We start from the raw sequence: 25,109 nt of genomic DNA, 5'->3' as shown, positions 1-25,109 counted from the left end.
CACGATACCCGTCGGTTCACGGACTCTGGAAATACCGGCGCACTGATTCCAGGTCATCTACACTAGATGCACAGACTCGAATAACGATACACTTACTTGACAATCAAAACCAAACTCACCCCGACTCACAAGTGATCGTTCAAAGAATCAGAAAGCACTGTTACAAGGAAGGAAAACAAACTGCTGCCAACACAAAACGGCAAACAATCGACGTACTCCGAAATGTGTGCTAGCATGTGTAAAATTTCGGAACGTTCGGGCGTTTCACGAAAAAAAACAAAAACAAACAAGAAGTAGAATGCGACAGCTATTTTTAAGAATCGGATACAAGATATGATTCTCAGTACGTCCGTTTCGAAATCACAAATCGTGCATATTCATCCTCGTTAGAAAACAACCGTTCCGAAGTAGCACACATTTCAGAATACGTCCAATGAACCGCCATTTGATTCCAAGAAGTTGATAACAAAAGCGCATCTCGCCGGTTTATTTTCTACACGGAGTTCGGGACGCGATCAGCCTTTGTTTTTCTGTAATCGAGATCTGATACCGGCATGTCACAACTAATCACTTCTTACTTTTGATCAAAGGAGATGGGTCTACTCTCTGACAATACTGCCTATAAGAATATTTAAGAATTAATGAATCACATTGTCTGGTAGCACCAAATACACACCGTCGAGACTCACCGCGACGCGTCTTGACTTATCGAAATTCCAGGTGTTTCTGCGAGCTGATTAAAGTTAGTCGCTGACGACTCGAGCGCCGCTTCGGTCACGCTCGTCAAAATTCGGCAAAGTCCGTAGCTATTGCATATACCAGGCGACGAGCGTACATTATATACGGATGAATATTTTCATTTTCATAAAATTAAAATTGGATGATAGAATGTATTTCTTCACTTTGTTACACGAAACAGTTTTCATAGACAGAAGGGAAGAAGAAGAAACGGTATTCTTTTTTTCACACGCTATGCCAATCAGAGGGTTGCTGTATGCAAATAGCATGAGAACCTGCATCTGCGTGCAAACGGGCCACCAAATCGAATAAAGCTGACTTAGCTATACGTATTCATTTGTCTAGCAGTAAAATATGTACCAAAATAAATGGCATTACAAAAATTTGTTTCTTAAATCTACTTTTCTTCATTGTGTAATGCTGGAAATCGGTGCTCATCTCATCATCAGCGAACCGTTGGAGAATCTTCATCGCAGAATAATTTCAATATTTTCAGTTTGATACAAGCGACGACTGAAGAATTTTTAATTTGACAGTATTCTGAATGTGAAGACAGGTTAACAATCACGATGTTTGTTCGCTCAAGTATGGGTAGATATGTGCCTTTTTAATTCTGGCATATTCTTTGGAAAGGTCTTACATTTGTGACATTGTAGAGGACGTTTTAAATAACCATCACATTCTTCGCAGCTCATTTTTTTTATTTTTCCATTCTCTCGCAGTTCTTTTCGAATACCTGAAATAATAGCCAACTGTAAGTATTACTTAATGAGGAAGTAAAGCTCTGATATCTGTAATGTTATATAACCCGCGTGGCAAAAAAACCCAAATTGGGTGTAAATTCATACCCTAACTTTTTTTTTATGGGAAATTAGCATTATCTATGAGTTGGGGGTACGAATTTACACCCAAGTGGGGTTTTTTTTCCGTGAGGGAAGGAAATAGTTGACGTTGTTGAATGAAAATCATCCAACATACACTTACTTTGTGAAGATTTAAAAAAAGGACTCGTAAATGAATTCCAATGGACTTTGGTCTTCAAACAAGGGCTGTTGAAATCTGTGCTTATAACATGAAGGTGTAATCTTTGCATGTTCGGAACTGCATGGTATCCTATTCTGTATACCATTAAGAAAAAATTTCAGACATCGAATGGAGCGAGTTGGTGGGTAACATTTGCAAAATGTGTGAAAGTGGAATAAGAATCCCGTCTTACTTAAATTCTTTGTGTGAATATTTCTCTGTCATATTTTTTGCCACATCATCCATATGCTTTAAAAGGTCCTCGTGTTCTTTTCGAAGGCTTAGGATTCCAGAAATCTCTAACTTTGGCAATATCAGAAAGTGAAATTCAGCTTTTGGAAACTTGTCCTTTATAACAACAACTTTGTCATCTTCTTCAACACGTAATTCAGGGTCCTTCATAGAATCGATCAATCCTAAAGCCCAGTATCCCTTTTTGGCAGCTGGTTGATCGCTCGACGCATTCGGATTCAATTTATGCTTACTCATAGTTGCCAATACTGTTTTAACCCTTGTAATTTTGAATGAAAAATTGAAAAATTGTCTCCCGTAATTTGAAAATAAGAATGCGTTCAACGCGTGCATGACATAAACACGATCACATCGCTCAATTAGTCTACTCCATTTGGATTATTTTCACTCATTCTTGTCATGTTCAGATTTCATCCACTATTTACATAAAACCCATGCAAAGTAATTGGTAATTCAACAAACTAAAGATTCTCATATTTTATTAATTATCTCAACAACCACGATCCAACTGTACAGTGTACAACCATCGAGTAGATACTTTTAAAGATGCGGTAGCCGTTACGAAAATTTTGCGTTAAGGGAAAAACTTGGCTGGCTGGCGGCTACCCAACGATACTCTTTCGTGGGTGGCTACCATGGGAACTAGCGATCGAGTTGCGATGAAGAACACCCACCTTCTCACCTAAGGCTTCTCATTTATTGAACATTGTGTAGAACACGGTGCGGTCAAATATTTTATGCAGAGGATTTATTTGGAATTGCGATAGTATTGTGATAATTTACAATGGCAGAATTTGTTGAAAAACGATGTGAGGATATGATCCCTGAACTGGAACAACTGGAGCGGATAAAGATTTTCGATAAAAATGAAATAAGGTTAGTTTTGAGGTTATATCCCGTTGTAATCTACCGAATGTTCGATACGCAGTAAAACACAAGTTACACAATATAACGTTACTCACAGTAATTCTTTCAAAATTTTGTACGATGATTTATTCCGTCTCATGAATTTACCTTTCAGAGGGATCGCCAAAAAGCGTAAAGAATACGAGTACAAAATCCAACGTCATACCAAGTGCAAGGAAGACTATTTGCGCTATATACAGTACGAGATGGACTTGCTCAAACTTATTAGACAACGTAGAGATGTAAAGATAATAATTTCTGTAATTTTAGTTATCTATCGTGTTTCAAGGCTGCTATAATACCATTTTAATGTTTTCAGAAACTAGGTATAAATCAAAAAAAATCAGACATCGACTACACCATTGCAAATAAAGTCAACGTACTGTATAAGCAAGCTATTTTCAAGTTCCAAGATGATTTGAGATTCTGGATTGCTTATATGAAATTTTGTAAACATGTTGTAAGTTTGAATGGGAAAATTTTATACCATAATTCCTATAAAGTTTTCGTACAGTGCTGCAGTCGCGACTACTGTACAGTTTTGTTAATTGTCTTTTTTTTTATAGCGTTTTCACAGCAGTATTAGTCGCATGATGGGAAGAATGTTGCAAGTTCACCAAGATAAGCCAAAATGTTGGCACATCGCTGCACGGTGGGAAGCGGAAGAGGCACACAACATTCAAAATGCACGACAGTTCTTGCTAAGGGGTCTACATTTTCATCCAGATTCTCAGTTACTCTTTACTGATGCTTTTAAGTAAGGCTCGGAGTCAAACGTGTAACCAACATGCTCCAATTGCTTCTCATTTTCTCGTACAAATTCATTAGATAAATCTATTGAACTACACTTTACCAATTACTATTTGGTGGAAAACAAAATGCTGTACTAATTTTTTTATGCTATCACAGATTAGAATTGTCAGAGGCTTTGGCTAACAAACAAAACGCTTCAAGTGTCAACGATACCCCAACACCAGCTACAAACGATGAAGATGTGCCTATCGAGTTGAAACGAGCCTACGTCATATACCTCCAAGCGTTCAAACGCATTAAAGATATTAAATTTATAATAGATTTGTTGAATATTGCAAAGGAACATAGCAATACTGAAAAAATTCAGAACAAAATTGTCTCGTAAGTAACATTCATGACCATTGAATTTGATCGTTTTTTCAAAGAGTGCGTTTTAATAACAGGAAGTGTTGTTTTGTAGTGATATCGTGGAAGAATATGCTCACGAACCTCTGATGTGGGATACAATGGCTCGGCGGGAACTTGAAGGCCTCGTTTTACCATCCGGTAATAACACACCAATGGAAATTGATTCGACGGCACAAAGTTCTCTCCGAGATCGCATCAGTCTCTGCAATGAAGTCTATCAAACTGCTGTAAAAAAAATAAAAACTGAAGAAATGTGGTCTTTATATATAGATTGTATATTGGAAATTAATCATGAGAGTGGTTCTCTACCGAATTACAAAAGAAAGCTACTCAGAAATGCTTTGACACAAGCTCACCAGGCTGGTAAATTAAGAGAAAAATATTATTTGCAATGGGTCAGTTCACATGTATTTTCATGCCACAGAATACTTTACCTATCTTGTGAAGAAAATCGTTTATTTGATTAGAATTTTTTAATTTTCAGATTGGCATGCTGAGTACTAATAAGAAAGACGAGAATGATCAAAAACGATTGTACGAAGTTCTATGTTGGGCTACAGATGCATTACCGAAAAGCGTCGATCTTTGGCAAGCAAGATTAAGATATCATCTTGCCTTTGGCCATGAAGATAGTGCCACAGCTGATTTTGTCAAGGTAACAAGAAAAAATGCAATACATTCCAAAGATGTAATGCATATTTTTAATGAACGTTAATACTACTGATTCTATGGGGAAAGTTTTATTTATATATTCAAAAATTCAGATTTGAGTTGAAGGGATAAATAGATAGAAATGGAATAGTTGATAATGATCAATAGGCGAAGTACTGCCATGATAATTAAATTATCCAACCCTAATCTTGTCCCTTACACTTTCTGAATTATTAGGCAACGGAAATTTTGGGGGAAAAATCACTGCCTTTATGGAAAATGAGGTTGTTGCACGTTCAGACTAAGAGCCCAGAGGAAACCGAACAAATTTTTCAAGCAGCGTTACAAGAGGGGCCAACTATTGCAAAGGATATGAAACCGACATACATCGAATGGCTAGTTCTCACCAAAAGTAATTTGACGATTATGCATCGAGTTCAAGAACCGACTTGTAGTGAGAATTGTTTTAAATATTTGATATCAATTATGTTTTTCGTTTAGGTATTCAAGTTGCACGAAAGGTATACGATAATTTGTGCCTTCAACCACCCCCCTGCTTGGAATTGCACAAGAAAATGGCTGCTATAGAAATGATGCAGCCTGAGGTGTCGTTGAAACATGCTCGCCGTCCACATGAAATGGCTACATTGCAGTTTGGCAAAACAAATACAGATGTATGGATGGACTACATCATGTTTGAGTTAAAAGCAGGAGACCCTAAAAAGGTGGGTGAAATTCATGTGAGAGCTGTGAAAACATTGGAAGCCGTACTTACAGATAATTTCATTTCTGAATTCAGTTTGATTAAAACGAATTCAGATGCTATTGAACAAGTCCAATGAGTCATAAATCAACGTCCAACATTACTGTATACAAATATCATAGGATTTGTATAAGAATTATTATATGCACGTTACTACCGATATTATACATCGAATTTGCATGTAACAAAACTCACATACATGTTCAAAATGATTCGTTAATCACAGTACGTACAAATGTGTACCTACCTATATGATGTAAATAATAAGAATTGTTCTTGGTTTTTGTAATAAAATCAATCCTGGAGATCATCTCATGTTAGTGTGATTTTATTATATTTATAAATCGCTTCCATTGCTCCATTATAATATTAATATTGATTGCAAATTCATAAAAACACTTCTAAGATAGAATTATGAAAACCGTGGCTCGCTAGTTCATGCGAAATTTTCTCTGAAATATTTCAATTCTTATGATTCAATTGGTATTTCTTGCTCCATGCGCGTCAGCACTATATTGCGATCAGTTTCATTGGGTAATGGTGCGCGGTCGCCTGTTTTTAATCGAGCTCTCATATCCAAGCACATGATGTCTGTCATCAGAGAATGCTGCTTGTCATCCAAGTTTTTGTCAATACGAATCAGGAGTGATTCCAAGCCGTTGTATGTTGCTCTGAAATAATATACAATATGTTTCAAGGATATATTGGTCTTAAACTTCCATCCAATATTAATTTAATTTAATTTCTATGACTTTCAACGTACTTCGCACAATTGATTTTATTTATAAGATCTTCTCGAGTTTGTCTTAACTGCAATACTTCATCCTTGAGCCCCAAATCTCCCTCATCTCTACAAAGCTCAAAACCCGGACGATATGTACGATTTTCCAATCTTGTCTCAGCACACTTAATTGCATCAATTTTAGCCAAAAGTGCATCTTCCAATCTTGCTATCTCTTTCAACATTATATCCATTTCCTTTTGCATCTAGAAAAGATTCTTATTATCTAAATGAGACACTAAACTCCAGACGTGGAATACGTGATTTTGCAACTCATTCATTGTTTATAATTTGCCGAATATTACGTACTTTCATTTTTTGCCAGTCTAGTTCGTTTCGCGCTTTTTGCGTTTGATATATTCTCTTTCGCAACGTAAAGTCTGAGACATCTTGCTGAGCTCTTATATCATTCCTGGCTCTTTCTCTAACAACTTGCATGGCCTCTCGAAAATTGTATGTGTCACTCATTTCGTTATCAGCTAAAAGTTTGGAGTAGCGACAGTGGTCCTTCCATGCTTCGTAAGAGATAGTTCTGTGAGATGGAAAACAAATTTAATATTCGTCTACAATAAGTTTCAACGAAAATAACGAAATCTTACTTTTTTGGTGTCCTCAAAGCATTTGGTTTATAGCTAATATTAGCACAAGTACGGTTTAAGTTCAGATTTTCCGTGTCAATTTCAATGGTGTCAATTTTGTCTTGCAAATCGAGTCCAACTTTAAACTTTACTTCTTCCAAACGGTTCAACTTTTCCCATGCCGCTTGAACTCTATTCAACAGGAACAACGGTATGAAAACAAACCCTCTTACAAAATTGAGCTTCAATTGTTTACCTATTGGTTAATAACTGCTTAACGCCTTCGATAACACAAAGCTCCTTTTTCAACTCATCATTAGCCTCGTCATAAGTTAGTTCCGTACCCCTTCTGCAATCTCGCATCGAAATACACTCAGCAGTAACTTGGAGTGGCAAGTTCAAGTTTTCCAACTCTTTTTCAGTGTCGCTACGTTCATCTTTCAAAAGTTGTATTTCATGATTTAATTTCTCAAGTTGTTTTTCAGTGAGTTCACGCCATCTTGACAGTTCAGTAACTCTTGAAACAGATAGTGTATATATGTAGCATAGGTCATTTTTATGAGATGTTACGAAATTTGCCTACTACGTTGAATCATAGTTTGTAACTCACCGATCTGCTAGTCGAGTATTATTCATGTACGTATCCCATTCGGTTTTAATTTTTGTTTCTGAGCGTATCTGACGGGCTGCATTGCGTAATTCAAAGGCGTCATTCCTACGGGTATTGGCAGATTGCTGAAGTTCCCATTGCTTTGCATACCAATCCGGTAAGCCTTGAAATAATAGGTAGTATTTTTTAGTTATTCAGTTTATTCAAACACGAGATGTTGTATTACACCTGAATATTGGAAATATGTACAAAAGTATCTTTTTTACAATTAGATATTCATAACTATTATTATACTGTACATATTAATGATATTACAGACAACTTACTAATATGTGGCGTAGGCTTCTCATACGTGGTTACAGATTTAGCCATATTATATATCGGAACTGATTAGATTTAAATAATATTTCGACAATCCAAAGTATAAATTACACGAAGTGTAGGGTTACAAAAAGACTGTGACAGATGTCAGGGTTTGGATGTAATGTAAAATTAAATCAATAGAGGTAAATGAACACAGTCGCCAAGGTAACAGACAAAGGTGTGGTATATTGACGAAACAGCTGTCAAATAAAATATCTTGGCAAAAATCTATGTCCACAATTACACCTTTGTGAGTATCAGCAAGTATCATTGCAAGGAAAGGACTGTTGATATATGGAAACAATCGATGAATTATTTATTACTTTTATTCATCTGCACATCAAATAGTTTAGATATTTGCAAAGGCGTATGAGGTAAAAGAATAAAGTGAGTTCGATTTATTTGCTGCCAGGAAAATGTTCAACTTAGTTCCTACTTTATGAGAACAAAAGAAACGCGGGCCGGCAGTTTTGAATTTTGCATAGCAATTGATGTGATGTAGTAACCTGCTATGCACAGTAGTAAATTGTAATAAGACACGAATAAAATACTATCTTTAAGTGTCACTAAACCCACTAAATACCAATTCTATAGCAGCTTGTACATCTCCGTTGGTGAATTGTAGTGCCTGAACATTGACGGTGTCATCTTGAAGGCCCATTTCATGCATCTGAGTAAGTTGTGTTTGCAATTCCGATGGCTGAGGAAGAACTGGAGGTAAGGGCGGTATAAGAGGTTGCGTAGGACCAGAAGAAAAGGCATGCTGCATGGCTTGGGAAAACATTTCCGTTGTTATTACTCTAGTAGATGAACCACCGCCAGACGTAGATGAGGAACTTGAAAGAGGAAAGCCTCGAGCTCCAGCTCTGACCAAAGCAGCAGCCAGTTGTGCAGTTGTAATAGCCGAGTTGGATTGGTTCCTGGATAGGCCTGTCGGCTGGGCAGAATCTGACGATTGAGAAGAATCCCCTGCCATTTCCTCATCGTCGCTCATATTGTCGAGACTGTAGGAATAGGCAGTGTGATGGGTTGACGATGTTGATGCATTTGAAGTTCCTGCCGAATTACTGTGAGCTTCTTCATGTACCGCAGCAGCAATATGCTGAGCGGCTTCGACCAGACAAGGGTGTAGTTCTGCTATTCTGAACACAAATTTACTTAATAGCACTTATTTCATATAAATGTGTAATCTCTTGTGGTTAATTCAATGACTGATTTGAATGATGCAAACAAGTTTTTTGTACCTTCTAACAGTATCTGGATCGGTAAAGTGAGCCATTAGGTCTGGATCTTGAAGCATAGCGATAGCCACTGAATCGTCACTTAATCCTGGTGATGATGAAATTATATTTTCAATAACTTCAGGTCGTTTGCTCAGTCGCTAAGCAGCCGAATAAAAAAAATTAAACATTACGTGTTTCAACTTTCTCAGATAGTAATAATGTTGATTAATAATAACGCATTCATACATCCAAATGAGAAGAAGATTAAATAGAATTACTATACATTAAGCAAATTGTAGGATATTGTAGACTATAATTAGAAGTTACAGTGTTTCTGGTATTTCACAGTATTCTGATGATCGTAATTCAGAAAACAATAGCAATTACATACATGCAGAGCACTGCGCAGAGCAGGATTGACATTGAATGATCGAAAGGCAGAAGCAAGGTGTAAAACGCTAGCTTCGGAAATGGGTTTAGCAGGAACAAGAACTTCTGGTTCTTTTTTCTTCAGTACATGAATCATAACTCCAGATTTTAATCCACACGATGCCAAGGTAGCATCATCCTCCAAAATGCATCCGCAGTAAATTAGTTCTGTAGAAAATAAAATATATATGAATAATATGTAAAATGCTGTTTGTTCTGTTGTCTTATCCACGTTTTTTGAGATACACTCGATGTGAGTCTCAAGTAGGAACTAAAATAAGTGTTGTGATACCAATAACTGTCTGAAAAATACTCTATGAAAGTTTTTTTTCACTCAGTCTTAAGACATAACCATTAATAAGGTTACTGAGAGTATTAAGCTTGAACCGTTTAATACAGATGTTTCACCAAGTTTTATTTTCATTGTCCTTTGTTTGAGTTACAACGTTAGTTGAGCAAAGTCATCTTACCAAGACATTCTTTCGGGAGGTTAACTTTTAGTGCAGCTTCTGTCTTTAGGTGTTCAACTTTGTTGTCAAGGTTGACGTGATCGAGTTTAACTGTAGTGAACGATTGAGGAGTTAAGCGCACTCCCAAAATTAATTTTGATGCCATACTCTTTTACTTGTCTTCACTTTTATTTTACCAAACTCACGACAACTTGTCACTTTCGCAGGTAACCAACGAGTGCCAGCGGGCAGCAAGTTGACGGCTACGACTGTCGACTTTACTATTTGACAACTAGACATCCGTGGGTACCAACAATACCGACAGAGGTACTGGTCGCAGATTATACAGCTCAATTTGCTTGGTAACCGTGGTACGCGGCATCTATCAGGAGGGACAATCAAGCAAGTATTAATTCGCAAAAAAGTTGCAAATTTCAAAATGATAGAGAGCGAATTTTTCGGATTGAAATTAGTTTGGATTTTCGAGCGTTGAATCGTTTGTCTGGATTTCGTCGAAAATCTCGAAAAAAAGTTATATGACAAAATTATTAATTTCGTGTGTACTGTTTTTCGAATATCTGAATATATTATACTACTTCCAACGAATCGTCTTTCGCGATAGTAGCGCCGAATTAACTCGCGAACGATTAGTGGTAACTTTTCGACGTTAGAGAAGATTTATGTCGTCTCTGGCTAAGGTCCATTTCGAATTCTATTTTTATCTATTTAGCGATGTGCCATGTAACATAACTACCCAATATTCGGCGACGGATTCGGTAAGATTTGGTATACGATTACTGTAAAGTGGGACCTTTCCACCAAGTACAATATAGATCATCACATGCATGATCACATTCAAAATTGAGCCTAAATATCTGTCTGCATAGTCGAACCAATGGTCAAACGAACAAACTGCTGAAACGCTGCTGATAAGAAATTCGAACTTGAACCTGTACAGCCCCCCTGTCACTGCCACCCGCGCCCAAAGGCCCGCAACATGGCGATCGACGGTTTGTGCTGTTGAAAACAGGTATTACATTTGTCACTTATAAAAGCTGTAACTGTGTTTTTACTATTTTCTAGCCATTGCTCACATCAAACTCAACATAATGGTTATATTTATTAAGCTTGAAAATATCTCTATTCATATGGTTGCAGCGCATGTCAATTTTTCAGCTAGAATGTGTCTTAACTTTTTTTTTCAGTGAATTCAGCTCCGTGCATGAAATGTGTTTAGTTTTCTATCGATTTAACGTCGTACCTAATACTTCGCTATTTTTTATAGTTAAATGGACATTTGTCATTTAGATTTCATTCATAGATATTAAATTTAAGGCACATTGTATGCGTAACCTATATGTGGAAAATCCGTACATTGGGCCGGTTGCTCGCGCGCTGTTTCTCTCATCTCCTGTCCCTGAGTTTAACCGCAATTACAAACGTACCTAATTGGTAACTTTGTGCCTAGGTAATATATACGGTATTTGACTAGAATGAATTTTCTCTTTTGCAGGGAATGTGTGGAATTCTGTAAATTATAATCCATGCCATTTGTCAGCATTCTTTGAAACGGTGGACCTTTTAATTATAGTCAATTCTAGCTTCCATAAATGAAAATTACCATTGCGAGCTCCTTGGTCAGAGTTTCAAGTCAATAAAAAAATAGTGTGCGTACTTGTGTCTAAGAAAATACAAGGGAAAACAATAACAATAAACCAAAACAAAGGCACACGTTTAATTCTGGGCATATACACACTTGAGGACCAAATATGAACTAAAGAAAGGCAAGAAAAAATGTTTGAAGAAAAGAGGAAAGAAAAGTTTTGACAATGAGTTAACCATTGTCGGAATAAAATTATCATGACTACCCGAACCAACATGCAGTTTTTGTCATAGAGGGCCTATGAATGCGAAAATTAAACTATATACGATAAGGTATATTACTGGCGTAAAAGTATACGCAGAGTAATGAGAAAAGAGTAGCAAAATATAGGCACATACAATCTATATATATATATATCGTACATATCATTTGGGACTGTATTTTTATGGTTCTTTTTCACTTTCCGTTTTTATTACTGCCGTTGCATAAGCAAAATAGTTATATGGTTGCTAGCAGCCCTGATAAGCTTTACATACTTGTAATTCCAATATTGAATTTCAAGTACTGTAAATGATATCCTAACTTTTTTTTGCTTGAGAGTAAAAATCCGATACAAGTCAATAAGCGAGTAGAAATTGGCTAAGCAGGAAGGAAATTGTGAGCCTTAAAACAATTACATCCTTATTTTGACTATGTATCACACTTCGTATCCCCCGCACGTGTTGGTGCAAACAATGGGTGGACAACAGGGAAACGGTCAATATCCACCAGCACAAATGCATGCTGCTCGCACAAATGGCACAAATTCTTTGCATCAAATAGAACACAATCAATACGTCCACAATGGCATCGGAGAAAACAGACATCGTATGATACAGGTATGTTTTTCCCAATGCTCTGCTTTCAAGTCGTTTATTGTTTGTGAATTATACTTTTTTCGTTTGTATACTAATATATTGCATCTGGTTTGCTGTATTATTTTAATTTTGTTCACTTCTCGATTCAATGCCTATTTTACTTGTGTTTATGTGCAAGCATTTGTTGAGTACAAATTACTGCTTAAAATATCCAGAATATCTTGTATAAGTATCAGTTGCCTTATTCAACATCATCCATACCTTTGAAGATCTGTGATAAATATTTAAGAGATAGAGATAGCGGTAAACTTCCATAATATTTTGTAAATCTGTTACCAACACAGATACTGAGATGTGTTATTAACTTACAGACAGGATCTTATCCGCTAGAGCTATTGCAGCTAATGGGCGTTGAAATTCCACCGCTGCGTCGGGCTGGGTACATCATGCAGGGCGGAGGGAATTCCAACAGTGGATGGCAGAGACGAGGTAACCCCTGTAGCAATGCACCGACTATGCCACCTCCGCACTTGAACTTCAGACCAGTCAGCACAGGTTCTATAAAAAAACCAAACTGGAATAATAAATGTGGAAAACGAAGTAGTTATCGGGACACCCAGTCTCAAAATGAAGTTTATAACAGCGATAGTGGCTTCAGCTCGCGCTCACCTACACCTAACAAACACCAGACGGACAGCAGTCAGACTGAAAGCTCAGACGAACGTGATTCCATAGCATCTTCTGCTGACCAAGGCATCAAGTATGTTATGTTCAAGATATTTTTAATTTTAATCAAATACGTTCATTAAATGTGAATGATAAAATTCAACCAAACCTTAAAGAAACAATACGATTTCTTGTCGATTTCAGGAGGCTGCACGAAGTCCATCCGATAGCAAATGGCATCAATAATAATAACTGTGATACCAATAGCAAAAGTAATGCTCATGGTGGACTTATTTCGAGTGCCTCAGCACATCAATTTTACCAGAACCAAAGACCCGTCAATTATTACCATAATACTGTTCCGCCTTCCCGATCGCAACCACAAAACCACCAGGGTAAAAGAAGATACCATTCAGGTAAATCTATTATTTCTATACTTCGTGAATACAAATCATTTGATCGCATACGTGAAGCAGGGTCACTTGAAGGTTGAGAAACAAAACACAAAAAACAGTATAATTAAGTAAACTGGTAGCCAACATCGTGGAATTATGTTTAGGAAGAAACAGTCCACCTGCACAAAGGGTGCAAAGGGGACGAAAATTTGCAGGAGTAGTATTGCCAACCTGTAACATGTATCCCAGATGGTATATTGCACCAGATAGATTTCTAGCACGATCGCATCTCATTGAGGTGACAAAAATGCCAGCAAAACTACTGACAGGATCACATTGGGATGTACTATCGCAAGATATTTGGGAGAAGTTTATGACGCATCAACAAACGGAAGCCACATATCGAAATAAGATGATGCTATGGAAGTACCTATATATTTATATTAAAGTAAGTGTTCAGTTACTTTTGTAAATATGGACAACATCTAGTAAGTTTTGTCCATGTTAATTGCTTTCTGTTACATATTAATTGAGCACCGCCTTGTATGTACAATTTTTGTTGCAGACAGTATATCCAAGGTATGGGTTATTTCTAGTTGGTTCAACCATGAGTGGCTTTGGTTCAGACAACAGCGATGTTGATATGTGCCTCCTGGTAAGACATACAGAAATGGACCAAAGAAACGAGGCTATTGGACATCTGGAACAAATATTGAAGTGTCTTAAACGATGTGGTAAGCTATTGGCAGATTATAATTTGAAGTAACATAAAATTTAGATACGCGCAAATTCTACGATAATTGTGGTTACTTTGATGATTATTATTTACATGTAAAATTCTAGTCGCCTTATTACATTACAGATTTCATTGAAAAACTTGAACTGATACAAGCTAAGGTACCAATTCTAAAATTCCGAGATTCAATGCAAAGTTTGGACGTTGATTTAAATTGTAATAATGCCGTTGGAATCAGAAATACACACTTGCTGTATTGTTATTCACAACGTTAGTACCAAATGACTGCTTACTACTTTTGAAGTCAGTTGATAAATTAAATAACGAAAAGAAACACGTGAGTCATATTATTAATCACATTTTGTATTCTTCAGTGGATTGGCGTGTGAGACCTTTAGTTTTGGTCGTCAAGCTCTGGGCGCAAAGCCAAGAAATCAACGATGCTAAAAATATGACCATTTCTAGTTATTCTTTGGTGTTGATGGTTATACACTTCTTGCAGTGTGAGTCTTATTAATTTTTCTTTTTTGCTGACACAGTATTTAATAGTTCAATTTTCACTTGAAGAGGGTTAAAACTGGTTATGTTAAACTACGAAGATGCACCTATCATTCCACAATACTTATGTGCCATGCGTACTAACTATAACGTTAATCACGTACTAACTTCTTAGTCACTGCTTCAATAGACAACAAAATTTAATTGTAGATGGGGTGAATCCTCCCATTCTGCCATGTCTACATTCGCTCTACGAGGGCAAGTTCGGTCCTCATACGGACATCCATACAATTGATATACACGAGGATCTGGGCATGTCAGGTTCTGGCGCTCTCTCTGCTAATTCGATGTCACTTGGTGAACTTCTAGTAGACTTTTTCAAATACTACGTTACATTTGAGTAAGTCATTATCTGCACACAGTGTTAGTCTTTCATGATTCCTGAGCCACCTTGAACCGTGCTGTCGCACTGCAGCTAATTATATGATTATATGATAAATTATTTTATGTATAATAACTGAAATACTTCAAGTCCAAAGTCATGTGATATTAGCATTGTTATTCTGCATTTTTCAAGCCAATTAGATCAAGTTTGGGAACTAAAAACTGAAAATTTTGATAACTATTTCGCAACGTACTGTTAAACAGCTTCAGCCAATACGCAATTTCTGTGCGAACGGCTAACAAGGTGCCAATTGAAGAATGTAGACGGGCCCGATCATACAAGAATGATCCACATCAGTGGAAATATCTTTGCATAGAAGGTGGGTTTCACCATAAACATTCGACATAAGCATATAAACCAAGATATTCAAAATGGGTTAGGGACTCTGATGTCTCACTTTGATCGGCAGCTCATGAGATCATTTGAAATCTTTTAATGTTTTCCTAAAATTTTTCGAAATACTTGTTATTGTCCCATCTATGTACAAGTCTCATGAATATCTGTGACCAGTTGTTTATTGAGACAGATGAAACGTGCTAAACTTGTTCAATCCTATACTCCTTTTCAAATGTGGCTCCGACGAGCTTCTCATATTTGACCAGTACAGATATATACAATATTATGGCAATTGTTCCAGAGCCCTTTGACCTGACCAATACAGCGCGCTCAGTTTATGATCCAGATGTGTTTGAACGAATAAAACAGGTATTCAAAAAGTCGTATCAAATGCTGAAGAAGAATTACGACCTTAGCAGCATTTTCAATAAGTTGGACACAGGGTCGTTGAATAACACCACGTAGTTTGAAACCTTGCTAGAAAAGATTTTTGTAGTCAGTAGTTAGGATATTTATTTATTCGGCTACCAACTTTTTTGGTGGTTCAAGTTCTATTGGCTCTTTAGCCTGTATACCCCGGTGGTGTAAAAAATAAGCCTGGGATCGAAGATTACATTGCGATCCATTTTCCACCTGGCAGCTTTATTTTGTAATAAATTTTTACTCGAACGGTAGACTTTTCAAACTTGCGACTGCATAATCGTTGAGTTTTCGATAAGAGGTGTTAAATTATTGTTGTATAGCTATTGCAAGTGGACCTTGACGCGATTTATTACGAGTAAGGAGGTCCTTCTAGTGGACAATAATTAAACGTGCAATATAATTTTTGGTATATCAACGTTTTCGTGAATAAATGTGATTACAAAACGTCTTCTTAATTGCGCGAAAGTGAATTTGATGGTGCGCTATATTCAATACCTGGTAGACATTTATTCTTATAAAAAATGGTGCCAATTCACGAAATATGTATTCAATATAAACTATGGTGCCTTGATGGTAGCTGTTATTGGAAAGAGCAACCAAAAATTATTTCCAAAGGCACGAGATTACTATAAAAAAGAATAGTGAGATAGATGACAAGAGTTTTACCTATATGTATACTTGATAAGAATCAAACGCTCAAAGAGTAAGGTGATTCAGAAAGTACTTGAAAAACATTTAGTCGCTAAACACATATCGCTAAAGGTCATTAAATAATTTACTGATGTTATAATAATTTTAAATGAAAAAAAATTGTTGGTTGCATTAGTGAGAAATTTTCTATGGGAAGAAGTGGCAATGCGAGCAAATAAAGGCAACTGCAAAAAAATTATAAAAAATACTCATCGGAAGTAAGAAAAAAATCTTAAAAACATTTGTTTTATTTAAGTTTCTACTATTAATATTGTATCCCATAATAACTTTGACGGACATGTAATGCTTTGCCTATACGTAAAATATGCGCGATAATCAGCATTGGTTAATAGCGAATAGTCGAAAACATGAGAAAAAAATCAAAAAATCAAAAAAAGTTAAATAAAAAAACTTAATTATCAACTGCCAAACCTCTTACTTCAAATTTTATAGCAAGTAATCTGTTGTGTCTACTTTTAGAAAAGATTCTTAAAGACGGCGGGTGATTTTTCGTTTAGTTAGGTCCGCTATTCAGGATTGAATTTGTTTTGACAAACTATCTTTCATCTATACATTCCCGTAGCTTTACGAAAAATACTTTTGGACCTAACTAGGTTTTTAGAGGCCATTTTCACGGATTCCACGCGTAAATAATAAATATTATAAAGTTTGGAAAATTTACGTAACTAAGAAATCTCCCAGTATTGCATTGCTTAAAGTTTCTCTACTTGAAAAGTCATAAATTCTTCACCAATGGCCTCTCAGAATTAACTTCTTATTTTACTTAAATATTTATTAATTGCCATACCGTTCCGTCGAACTAAGTACTAGTGAATGAGAAATCTCAAATCTTTCTAGTCTGAAATCGGCGAAGCCTGTTTCTGATATCTCAATTTTGATGTAATGATAACACGAATTTACTTGAGAAAATATGGCTGTGTTGGTGGTACCAGTGTGTTATGTGAGGTACTTGTGAAAATATCTGATTAAATGGTCCACTCCGAATGGGTGTATGAAAAACAGAAAACTTCAATACTTGGCTGATTTTACATGTATATTTTTTGTTTATCTGATATGCCTAAATTTTGGTTACATTTCTAATTATCTTCATTAATTTGAAATATGCACTCGAGCATTATTTTTCAGTGATTGTTTTGTAGAACATAGCCAAATTCTTGGAAATATCCAATATTCAAAAAGTCTCGTACATGGAAGTAACTGTTTTCATGTTTAATCGTGGAATAACTAATTTTTTCAAGATATTTTTATAGGCCTCAAAGGACTTGTACGTAATATGTTATATCATAAACATTTATATACTATCCCAAGTGCCAAAATTCAATTTGTAATAAATATTTTGATGCTCAATGAACTTAACTCTGTTAATAATATTGTACTCGAGGTATGCAAATTTATCTAGTAAAAAATTAAATACGAATTAAATTCATGTAGAAGCGAAATGTTTAGTTTGTAATAACTTCGTGTTATATTTTGGAATTTTGCAAATGCCATTGAAATAAAAAATCCTAAATTATTAGATAAGTTGATACTATTAAATTATTTTTTGTAATCTTGATTTTGTTGTTAAATAAATACATTGTTTATACCTGGTTTGAAATATTCTTGATCATAATATATGGATAAACGTAATAAGTAAAGGTTAGTGAAAACTCTCTACCTCCAAACATTCCATTTTTTTTGGTTTGTTGAAGCCCAAGATTTTTAAATTTTGTGTAGTATACAGAAATATCAGAGAAAATGATATGCAGATATTTTTAAATCAAATTTATTGGTACCATAAGATTTTACAACGAATCTTCATACTGTAATTTATAGCTAGTGGTGCGTTTTCGATCCAAAAAAGAAATATATTAATTTTGCGATGTATTACGCTGATTATTATTTCATAATAATAATGCTATTGCTGCCAAATTAGAATATAGATAATTTTGTAACAACGAAAAGAAATAATCAGTACTACACCATTGATATTTCGGCTGGATTAGTAACTAAAATCCCCCCCAACACTCTAGCGGACTATGCATTTGTGTGTGTATCCCTTATTAAAAATAATATTAAAACTTTAAACGATCTTAAATATTGTGAATAGGTGCATTTCTTCATCAGACATCCACCATGTCGCATAATGTTATCAGCGATAAGCACTCTTATGCACAATGTTCCAAGATGCAGGTAGCATACTTTCTGTCCGATTAATTGGTGGTATTAATCCATCAGTAAATAAATGACCTAAAGAAAGTAAAATAATCTAGTTGCAGTTTGGTTTGGCTTTAGCAGTAAATAAACATTGAACCAACAAACCAAAACATAATAAGAATATCGATCTTTGACGTTAATAGAATGTTTAGTTTATGCCAAAATGTTGAAAGAAAAATGAAAAAGAAATCTAACTCTATGTTGAAGCATAGATTACATTACTTGATGGATGATTAGTGGCTTCATAAATTTCACAAGGATTTCGTCCTGTGTTCACTTGAAATTTATGCGCTTACAATTTTCGGCATAAAATTTATCGTTTCTATGCGTTTCGACATCTAGAGGATGAACAGTAGAGGTAACTTGTTAACAATGATACCTCTCTGATGTCTAGAAGATAGTTAGTTTTCCAAGTTTTTTCTATCGGAAACTTAGACAAAATTTAAAAGAACTGAAACGCTTAACAAACCCTGCACCTTACATAACTACCTCTGTCGCTGGCATTCAAACAATCTAGCCAGATTAGCCAGTTGGAGTTAAAGGTACGAAAGGTTGCCAGAAATTAGAAGAAGAAAAAACGTTACAGATCTTCCACATTTTGTTTAAGATATAAATGTGCCGATCAGCACTTGTCGCCTTGCCATGGGGTGTCTGGTCGCATTACTGCTATGTCGGCGCTTGTCAATTTAGAAGTGAATTACACGTCCCATTTTCCAGTGTCACTCGATCCCCGCGATAAAACGGTCCGTTCACTTGCGTTGCGGTGTTACTCATATCAGTTTGTCATCATTTTATAGTTATCCTCGGCATGGTCACCTCTCATCATACCGACGACTTGTACTATATGTACTCGTTTGTCGAGCCGTTTTACCGTTTTACGCAGTTGGTTGGTTTGTATTTTTTGTCGAAGAAGAGTTGGTTTAATAAGCCTTCAGTCGCTCCCGCGACGCTGCATGGCGAATGCGTTGTTCAGCCGTATCTTTTCGGCTCAGTACGGTTGGGAGAACTGGCCTCCTGCTTGCGACTGGCCTGACTGGTAAAATCCGCTTCTATCTCCTTGATAAGTAGAATCCTGAGACAATAAACCGTCCATTTGTGACTGAAACTCACCAACTGCAAACGAGTCTTGTGACAACTCCGCCTGACTAAGACCCGGCTGGGACAGGCTAAAACCTGGCTGTGACATTCCTTGCGTAGTTCCTTGAGTAAGCGGGAGTCCTGGTTGGCTATAGGGCTGCGTATTTTGTTCCGTTTGACTGAGTTTACTTCCCCGAAGGCCAGCTTTGTTTTTAGCCGAAGTTGCGCCTCTGCGATTTCTTAGATTCTGCCTTGCTTGTAGGGCTTGCTGATGTTGGTTGTAGAATCGCGGTGGAACATGAGCCATGTTCATGAACATTCCAACAGGAACCGGAACATTGTTCATAGCAGCTTGTGCTCTCTCTGGGCTAATGTAGCTGATCGTATCATGAGTTCTGCTGAAAATATCTAGCGGAACATTTCTCTGGTAGTACGGATTATGATTTTGAGTACCGTTCACCTGATTACCAGAACGATCGTAAACAGAGCCAGGAATTAGAGCTTCTCTTGCATCGTACATAGAAGTTGACATAAAGTGAGATCCTGGGTTAGCAGCATTTACCAGTTTCTTAGGTTTGGCAAATTGAATCATTGATTCTTTCAAATTATTCAGGGGTCCTTCGACGAGAACTTTCTGTTCCTTATAGAAACTAAGCAAGTGATTCCACAGAGGCTGTTTCGACAACACTTTTGGATTTCCAACAATGATTATACCGTACTTAGCACGAGTAAGTGCAACGTTCAATCTTCTAGGATCGTTTAAGAATCCAATTCCTTGATGTTCATTTGACCGAACACAAGACATGATAATTATGTCTTTTTCTCGACCTTGGAAGGCATCGACACTGGCAACCTCTATTTCTTGGTAGAGTTTAGAGTATAGAGAACCTTGGTATTGCATGTACTGAACCAGATAAGCTCTCTGACCTTCATACGGTGTGATTACTCCAATCTGTTCAGGTTTCACACCGCAACGTAAAAATCTGGTGGTAATTTTTTCAACATTAGAAGCTTCGGTTCGATTAAGATACGACGTGCCGCTACCGGCGATTTCTTCTTGTCCTTGGGTTACGTAAAAGAACATTGGCTTGTCAGGCGCAGGCCACGGAAAATCAATTTTCAGTAACTTCCGTTCGTCTGCACAGACACCGTTCTGCAGAGAGCCTTCGTAGAAAAAGTTGGATGGGAACCGAGATAGGTCTGGGTGCATACGGTATTGAACTTCTAAACGGAACGGACGAATACCCAGTACGACAAGTCGTTCAAATAGAGATTGAGATAGGCCAGCTCTAGCTGCTTTTTTGCACATTACAACTGGTCCTAGTTGGCAGTGATCACCAACTAGAATCAATTGTTTGGCTCCTAAGACTACAGGCACCATGCATTCAGGTTCCGTAGCTTGCATGCTTTCATCAATCAAAATCGAGTGGAATTTCAAACGGTGTAATCTTGGGTCTCCTGCACCAACGCAGGTGCAGCAAATGACGTCGGCAGCCTCCAAAAGCTCCTTCTCTGCTGTCTTTTTTAAAAGTCTATAACGTTTTTCATCAACGCTCGATAATTCACCAGTTTCATCTTTCAGTTGCTGCAACTTTTGCAGTTCGTTATTTGTTTCCATGTTCTTTATTTGGTTATGCAAGGCAAGGAAACTGACAGGCGAGTCAATAGCTTCTCTCGACTTGGCACATAAACGCACAACTTTTAAATTAGACTTATGGATCTTGTCAGTCAATTGGTCGACGGCAGTATTAGAGGGTGCGCAAACCAATACGGGACCTCCGTTTTGTTTTACTAGCTGGTAAACTATGGTTGCACTAGTTACGGTTTTACCAGTACCTGGAGGCCCCTGGATAAGGGACAAAGGTCTTTGTACGGCATGTTTGACAGCATAAACTTGTGATCTATTCAGATCTGGTAGATTTGGAGCGCTAAAGTGTTTTGGAAGATGGCAGCGAAACAATACTTCTTCAACTTCGTGACCAAGAAGCCTGTGATAAATATATCCAGACACAGAGGAGTCATCAACGGCGAATTTACGCAAAGCCAGTTGCATTCTGAAATACATTAAGCACGTTTTACAAACACAGTAAATTTAAGGTTTATTTAGCGCCAGAGTTCATAGTATTGTATCTAATGTACCGATCGAAACTCGTGCTTTTCCAAATGAAATCCACAACAAAGTTGCTAATGCATTCTGTTGGTGCACCTGAGTTATTTTTTAATTCAATGCCAACTTCCTCTCCGTAATTATCAGGTATCTTTATCACATGGCCAATTCCTGACCATGGCTTGTGGAGCTCTCCTAAGTAGCGCAATCTCAATTCATCACCATGCATCAGTTTCATATCACCATCCGTTTTCGCAAGCATGAAGTAGGCAATGGTCTTCTTGTTCAAACCTACGTCCCAGCGTACCTGAAGAAAAAAAAAAAACAATCGAATAAAATGAAAGATTGAAGACGACTACCGCATTATTACACAATTAAGAATATTATGAAATTTATCATTTCTTGTGTACAACCGTTATATTTCGAAATGAAATCGTTGATGGTCAACAAACCTCTATGTTTTCTTGCGTCTGTGACTCCTTAAGGCGCTTGTCGTAGTCAGCTTCCAACTTCACAAGTGGACCAAATATATTTTGATATTGATATCCATCTTCGTATCGCAGAAGAACTTGTTGCGGCTCTTCATCAACCCCTGGTTTTTCTAGGTCTTGAAACGTTGCATCTACATTGTCTCTCCATAACTCTTCCAACTTGTTCATTTGTTGAGCAGACATTTGCCTAGCTCTCAATTGCTCCTGATCAGATGGGATCTTAACCAACCAAGCCAGAAAACTGCGATCCGCGATTAGTGGTTTCCATTGCTCCTGATCCCTAGTGGTGATGTATTTTTTCATAATTAATTCAGTTAATTTCCTCCAAATAAAATAAAAGCATTTTGGACCAAAGGAATGAACACTCGATCCATAACCCAATCGTCGACAAATGTCAAAGTGGCAATACTTACCAATTCATATCCTTCAAAGAGCTTTGGGCGGCACAGGGTTGTCGACAAAGCAACACAACCACAGAGTCGGCTTTGGCGGGAATAAAACCCAGCACAAAAACATTTCTTACACCACAGGAGTAGCATTCCAGTACCGTTTCACCTAATGGTCCATCTCTGTCAAATTAGTGATCAATGTTGAATTAGCAAGTTTTCATATGAGTTTTATTCACATTATTTTAACTTGTTTGTCATGAAAATGCCGGTTCCTTTGGACGGGATGTAATTTTCAGCCTCGTTAAGTCAACAGGAGGTTATAAGTGCACAAATTTTGAAACAGTATGAAAAATGTCATCTTGCATATTAAAAATGTTAAATCTTTTACCTGTGCAAAGTGACCTCCTTATGTTTGGCACGGACCAAATGATTGATGATATGCGAACCACAAGTATTGCCACGACCATTGCAGAACCATTTGCGACATGCGTTGCACATAACGACACATGATGCTTCATGAATGCCGCAGTATTTGCAAGCATGTTCTGGCAAGTCTCGATTGTAGTATGCTTCCTCTTCTTCCTCTTCAAATTGGAGTTCGGCAAGACTTTGAGTAGCGCCGGTAATTTTCAAGTCGAGCGAAGAACTACCACCACCAGTTGTGCCATTAACCTACGTGTAAATAATAAGGATGCGTATCAATTAGTGATTGTTAAAATTGAATAATATCATTGTGAAGTTGAAATGTTTTAATGAATAGCACAGTAATCTAGATGGAACGAAAGGGGTCGTAAAAAGTGTCGAAATATCACAGTTATATCATTATGGAAGCTTCTTATCAATCGTCAGCACCACTTTTGTATGTGCCACCACTTTGGCAATTATACAACATAATCGTACAGTTTTAAACATGTGTTAATGTTATGCCTATAAAAGCATTAAATAGATGTACTGTTACATCTACCAGAATGTTTGATGACTATTTATAAAAGAAGGAACGACAAGAATTGAAAAATCTACATTATGCTTATATTGAATGTAGCCAAAAGAAAGATATTGTATTGACAATAAACTTGAATAAAGATTAAAGGGCATAAATAGAGAATGGTACAGAAGCAAATTAACATTATGGTATTTTATATTCCATCGTCAACACTACCAATGCCAATTTGAAGAGGTACTATCTTAGCGTAAGTTCAACCAAAGATGGGCCAATGAGCAGCGAACAGAGGAGCGATCTAAATTAATTGATTGTTTTCGATTTGTTTTAAATGCATGGGAAATAAGTTGAGTTTGTAATAGTTGCCAGATGAGGTACGGCATTGTTCGGAGCAGTGGTTATGTTATGATTTCTCAATTCGAAGAATTTCCGAAACACATGGAGGAAGATGGAAGCATATACATATGAGCTTTCAGCCTGTGCGAATATTCAATCGCTGATCAAGGGAATGGGGATGAATTTTGATAGTGAAGTCTAAGTTAGGTTAGGTAGGTACGGGCCGCGTGGGCGTCCCGTCAATCGGTTTGAAAAATACTTTTGGCTTACCTGAACGGGTTGGCTCTGGCCTCCGTCGTGCTGGGAAGCCTGGGTTTGACTGGGTGAGGGTAAAGTGAAATCAGTGAAGTCGAATTCGCTCCCCTGCGTATCTGCCCCGATCAAATCTGCTTCCTCCGTGTCGAGGAAAGTCAGGGTTTGGCTGCTAGGCCCGTACGCGTCGACACTCATGCCTAAAATTTCTAATATAACCGCAGCCACGCCCGATTGTAAATATTATTACTAGTAATGTACGCTCGCAACTGTTCAGAGATGTCTGTGGAAAATACAAAATGCAACCGATGTAACTAGCCACGAAATCCTACGCCATATTTCGCTTGTGCCCACCAGCGCACCAACACCAATAGCCGAGCACACTACTTTTTCTCTCCGCCACTCGTCGCCTGTTACGTCATCAGCTGATTTGTGATTGTCACAAGGCTACTGGAGGCCCTGGAGACGGAAGGGTGTCTCATTTCTTGACTCGCGACCCTCGAACATCGAATATCGCCTATCGATGTCACGACTCTCGAGTTCCTAACCTCGTTAGAAAACTAATTAACCTATAATACTATCCTTCGTGTCAACAAAGATGCGCGAGAAGCGTTTTCATATCAATACTTTTATTCGAATTTCTTCAGTATCGTATAACTTGGTATTTTACTTTCGAATAATCGCCGAAGGGTTCAAATTCTCATACAATACTCGATGGGTAAAT

The 25,109-nt window shown here is 37.1% G+C and overlaps 6 protein-coding genes across 11 annotated transcripts; 2 read left to right on the top strand and 4 right to left on the bottom strand.

Moving 5' to 3' along the window:
- Positions 1-870: 870 nt before the first annotated feature.
- LOC124184669 (aprataxin) lies at positions 871-2,569 on the bottom strand. The gene is made up of 3 exons (XM_046574650.1): positions 1,955-2,569; positions 1,723-1,856; positions 871-1,474 (listed from the first exon to the last, which is right to left on the bottom strand). The coding sequence occupies exons 1-3, from the start codon at positions 2,344-2,346 to the stop codon at positions 1,320-1,322; spliced, it is 681 nt and encodes a 226-aa protein (XP_046430606.1). The 5' UTR covers positions 2,347-2,569; the 3' UTR covers positions 871-1,319.
- A 118-nt stretch (positions 2,570-2,687) lies between these two features.
- On the top strand, positions 2,688-5,804 carry LOC124184664 (U3 small nucleolar RNA-associated protein 6 homolog). The gene is made up of 9 exons (XM_046574641.1): positions 2,688-2,889; positions 3,035-3,161; positions 3,239-3,379; positions 3,486-3,676; positions 3,829-4,053; positions 4,133-4,475; positions 4,565-4,735; positions 4,969-5,143; positions 5,233-5,804. The coding sequence occupies exons 1-9, from the start codon at positions 2,798-2,800 to the stop codon at positions 5,571-5,573; spliced, it is 1,806 nt and encodes a 601-aa protein (XP_046430597.1). The 5' UTR covers positions 2,688-2,797; the 3' UTR covers positions 5,574-5,804.
- On the bottom strand, positions 5,794-7,981 carry LOC124184665 (tektin-2). Of its 2 annotated transcripts, XM_046574642.1 has the most exons (7): positions 7,790-7,981; positions 7,464-7,626; positions 7,110-7,370; positions 6,875-7,045; positions 6,585-6,807; positions 6,258-6,481; positions 5,795-6,165 (listed from the first exon to the last, which is right to left on the bottom strand). In XM_046574642.1, the coding sequence occupies exons 1-7, from the start codon at positions 7,833-7,835 to the stop codon at positions 5,964-5,966; spliced, it is 1,290 nt and encodes a 429-aa protein (XP_046430598.1). In that variant the 5' UTR covers positions 7,836-7,981; the 3' UTR covers positions 5,795-5,963. The 2 variants fall into 2 exon arrangements, with proteins under 2 accessions (XP_046430599.1, XP_046430598.1); XM_046574643.1 differs by lacking the exon at positions 6,875-7,045 and having other exon boundaries at positions 5,794-6,165.
- Positions 7,982-8,134: 153 nt separating this feature from the next.
- Positions 8,135-10,253, bottom strand: LOC124184666 (ubiquitin-like protein 7). The gene is made up of 4 exons (XM_046574644.1): positions 9,949-10,253; positions 9,441-9,646; positions 9,071-9,207; positions 8,135-8,968 (listed from the first exon to the last, which is right to left on the bottom strand). Exons 1-4 carry the CDS (start codon positions 10,091-10,093, stop codon positions 8,383-8,385), a joined length of 1,074 nt encoding a protein of 357 aa, XP_046430600.1. The 5' UTR covers positions 10,094-10,253; the 3' UTR covers positions 8,135-8,382.
- A 279-nt stretch (positions 10,254-10,532) lies between these two features.
- LOC124184662 (poly(A) RNA polymerase gld-2 homolog A-like) lies at positions 10,533-16,946 on the top strand. Of its 5 annotated transcripts, none has more exons than XM_046574633.1 (13): positions 10,538-10,703; positions 10,815-10,957; positions 11,441-11,862; positions 12,129-12,408; positions 12,759-13,147; positions 13,258-13,469; positions 13,613-13,896; positions 14,014-14,182; positions 14,311-14,454; positions 14,559-14,687; positions 14,893-15,082; positions 15,331-15,446; positions 15,765-16,946. In XM_046574633.1, exons 4-13 carry the CDS (start codon positions 12,223-12,225, stop codon positions 15,926-15,928), a joined length of 1,983 nt encoding a protein of 660 aa, XP_046430589.1. In that variant the 5' UTR covers positions 10,538-10,703; positions 10,815-10,957; positions 11,441-11,862; positions 12,129-12,222; the 3' UTR covers positions 15,929-16,946. The 5 variants fall into 5 exon arrangements, with proteins under 5 accessions (XP_046430592.1, XP_046430591.1, XP_046430589.1 ...); XM_046574634.1 differs by having other exon boundaries at positions 10,539-10,703; positions 12,280-12,408; XM_046574636.1 differs by lacking the exon at positions 15,331-15,446 and having other exon boundaries at positions 10,533-10,703; positions 11,441-12,408; positions 15,765-15,861.
- A 1,400-nt stretch (positions 16,947-18,346) lies between these two features.
- LOC124184660 (regulator of nonsense transcripts 1 homolog) lies at positions 18,347-24,931 on the bottom strand. Its single transcript, XM_046574623.1, has 6 exons — positions 24,404-24,931; positions 23,246-23,529; positions 22,882-23,037; positions 22,430-22,748; positions 22,010-22,284; positions 18,347-21,924 (listed from the first exon to the last, which is right to left on the bottom strand). Exons 1-6 carry the CDS (start codon positions 24,581-24,583, stop codon positions 19,782-19,784), a joined length of 3,357 nt encoding a protein of 1,118 aa, XP_046430579.1. The 5' UTR covers positions 24,584-24,931; the 3' UTR covers positions 18,347-19,781.
- Positions 24,932-25,109: the final 178 nt, after the last annotated feature.

The sequence above is a fragment of the Neodiprion fabricii genome, chromosome 6 (assembly GCF_021155785.1).
Source record: "Neodiprion fabricii isolate iyNeoFabr1 chromosome 6, iyNeoFabr1.1, whole genome shotgun sequence".
NCBI lineage: Eukaryota > Metazoa > Arthropoda > Insecta > Hymenoptera > Diprionidae > Neodiprion > Neodiprion fabricii.
The sequence above is the reverse complement of the archived record's forward strand: the minus strand, read 5'-3'. Positions and strand labels throughout refer to the sequence as shown.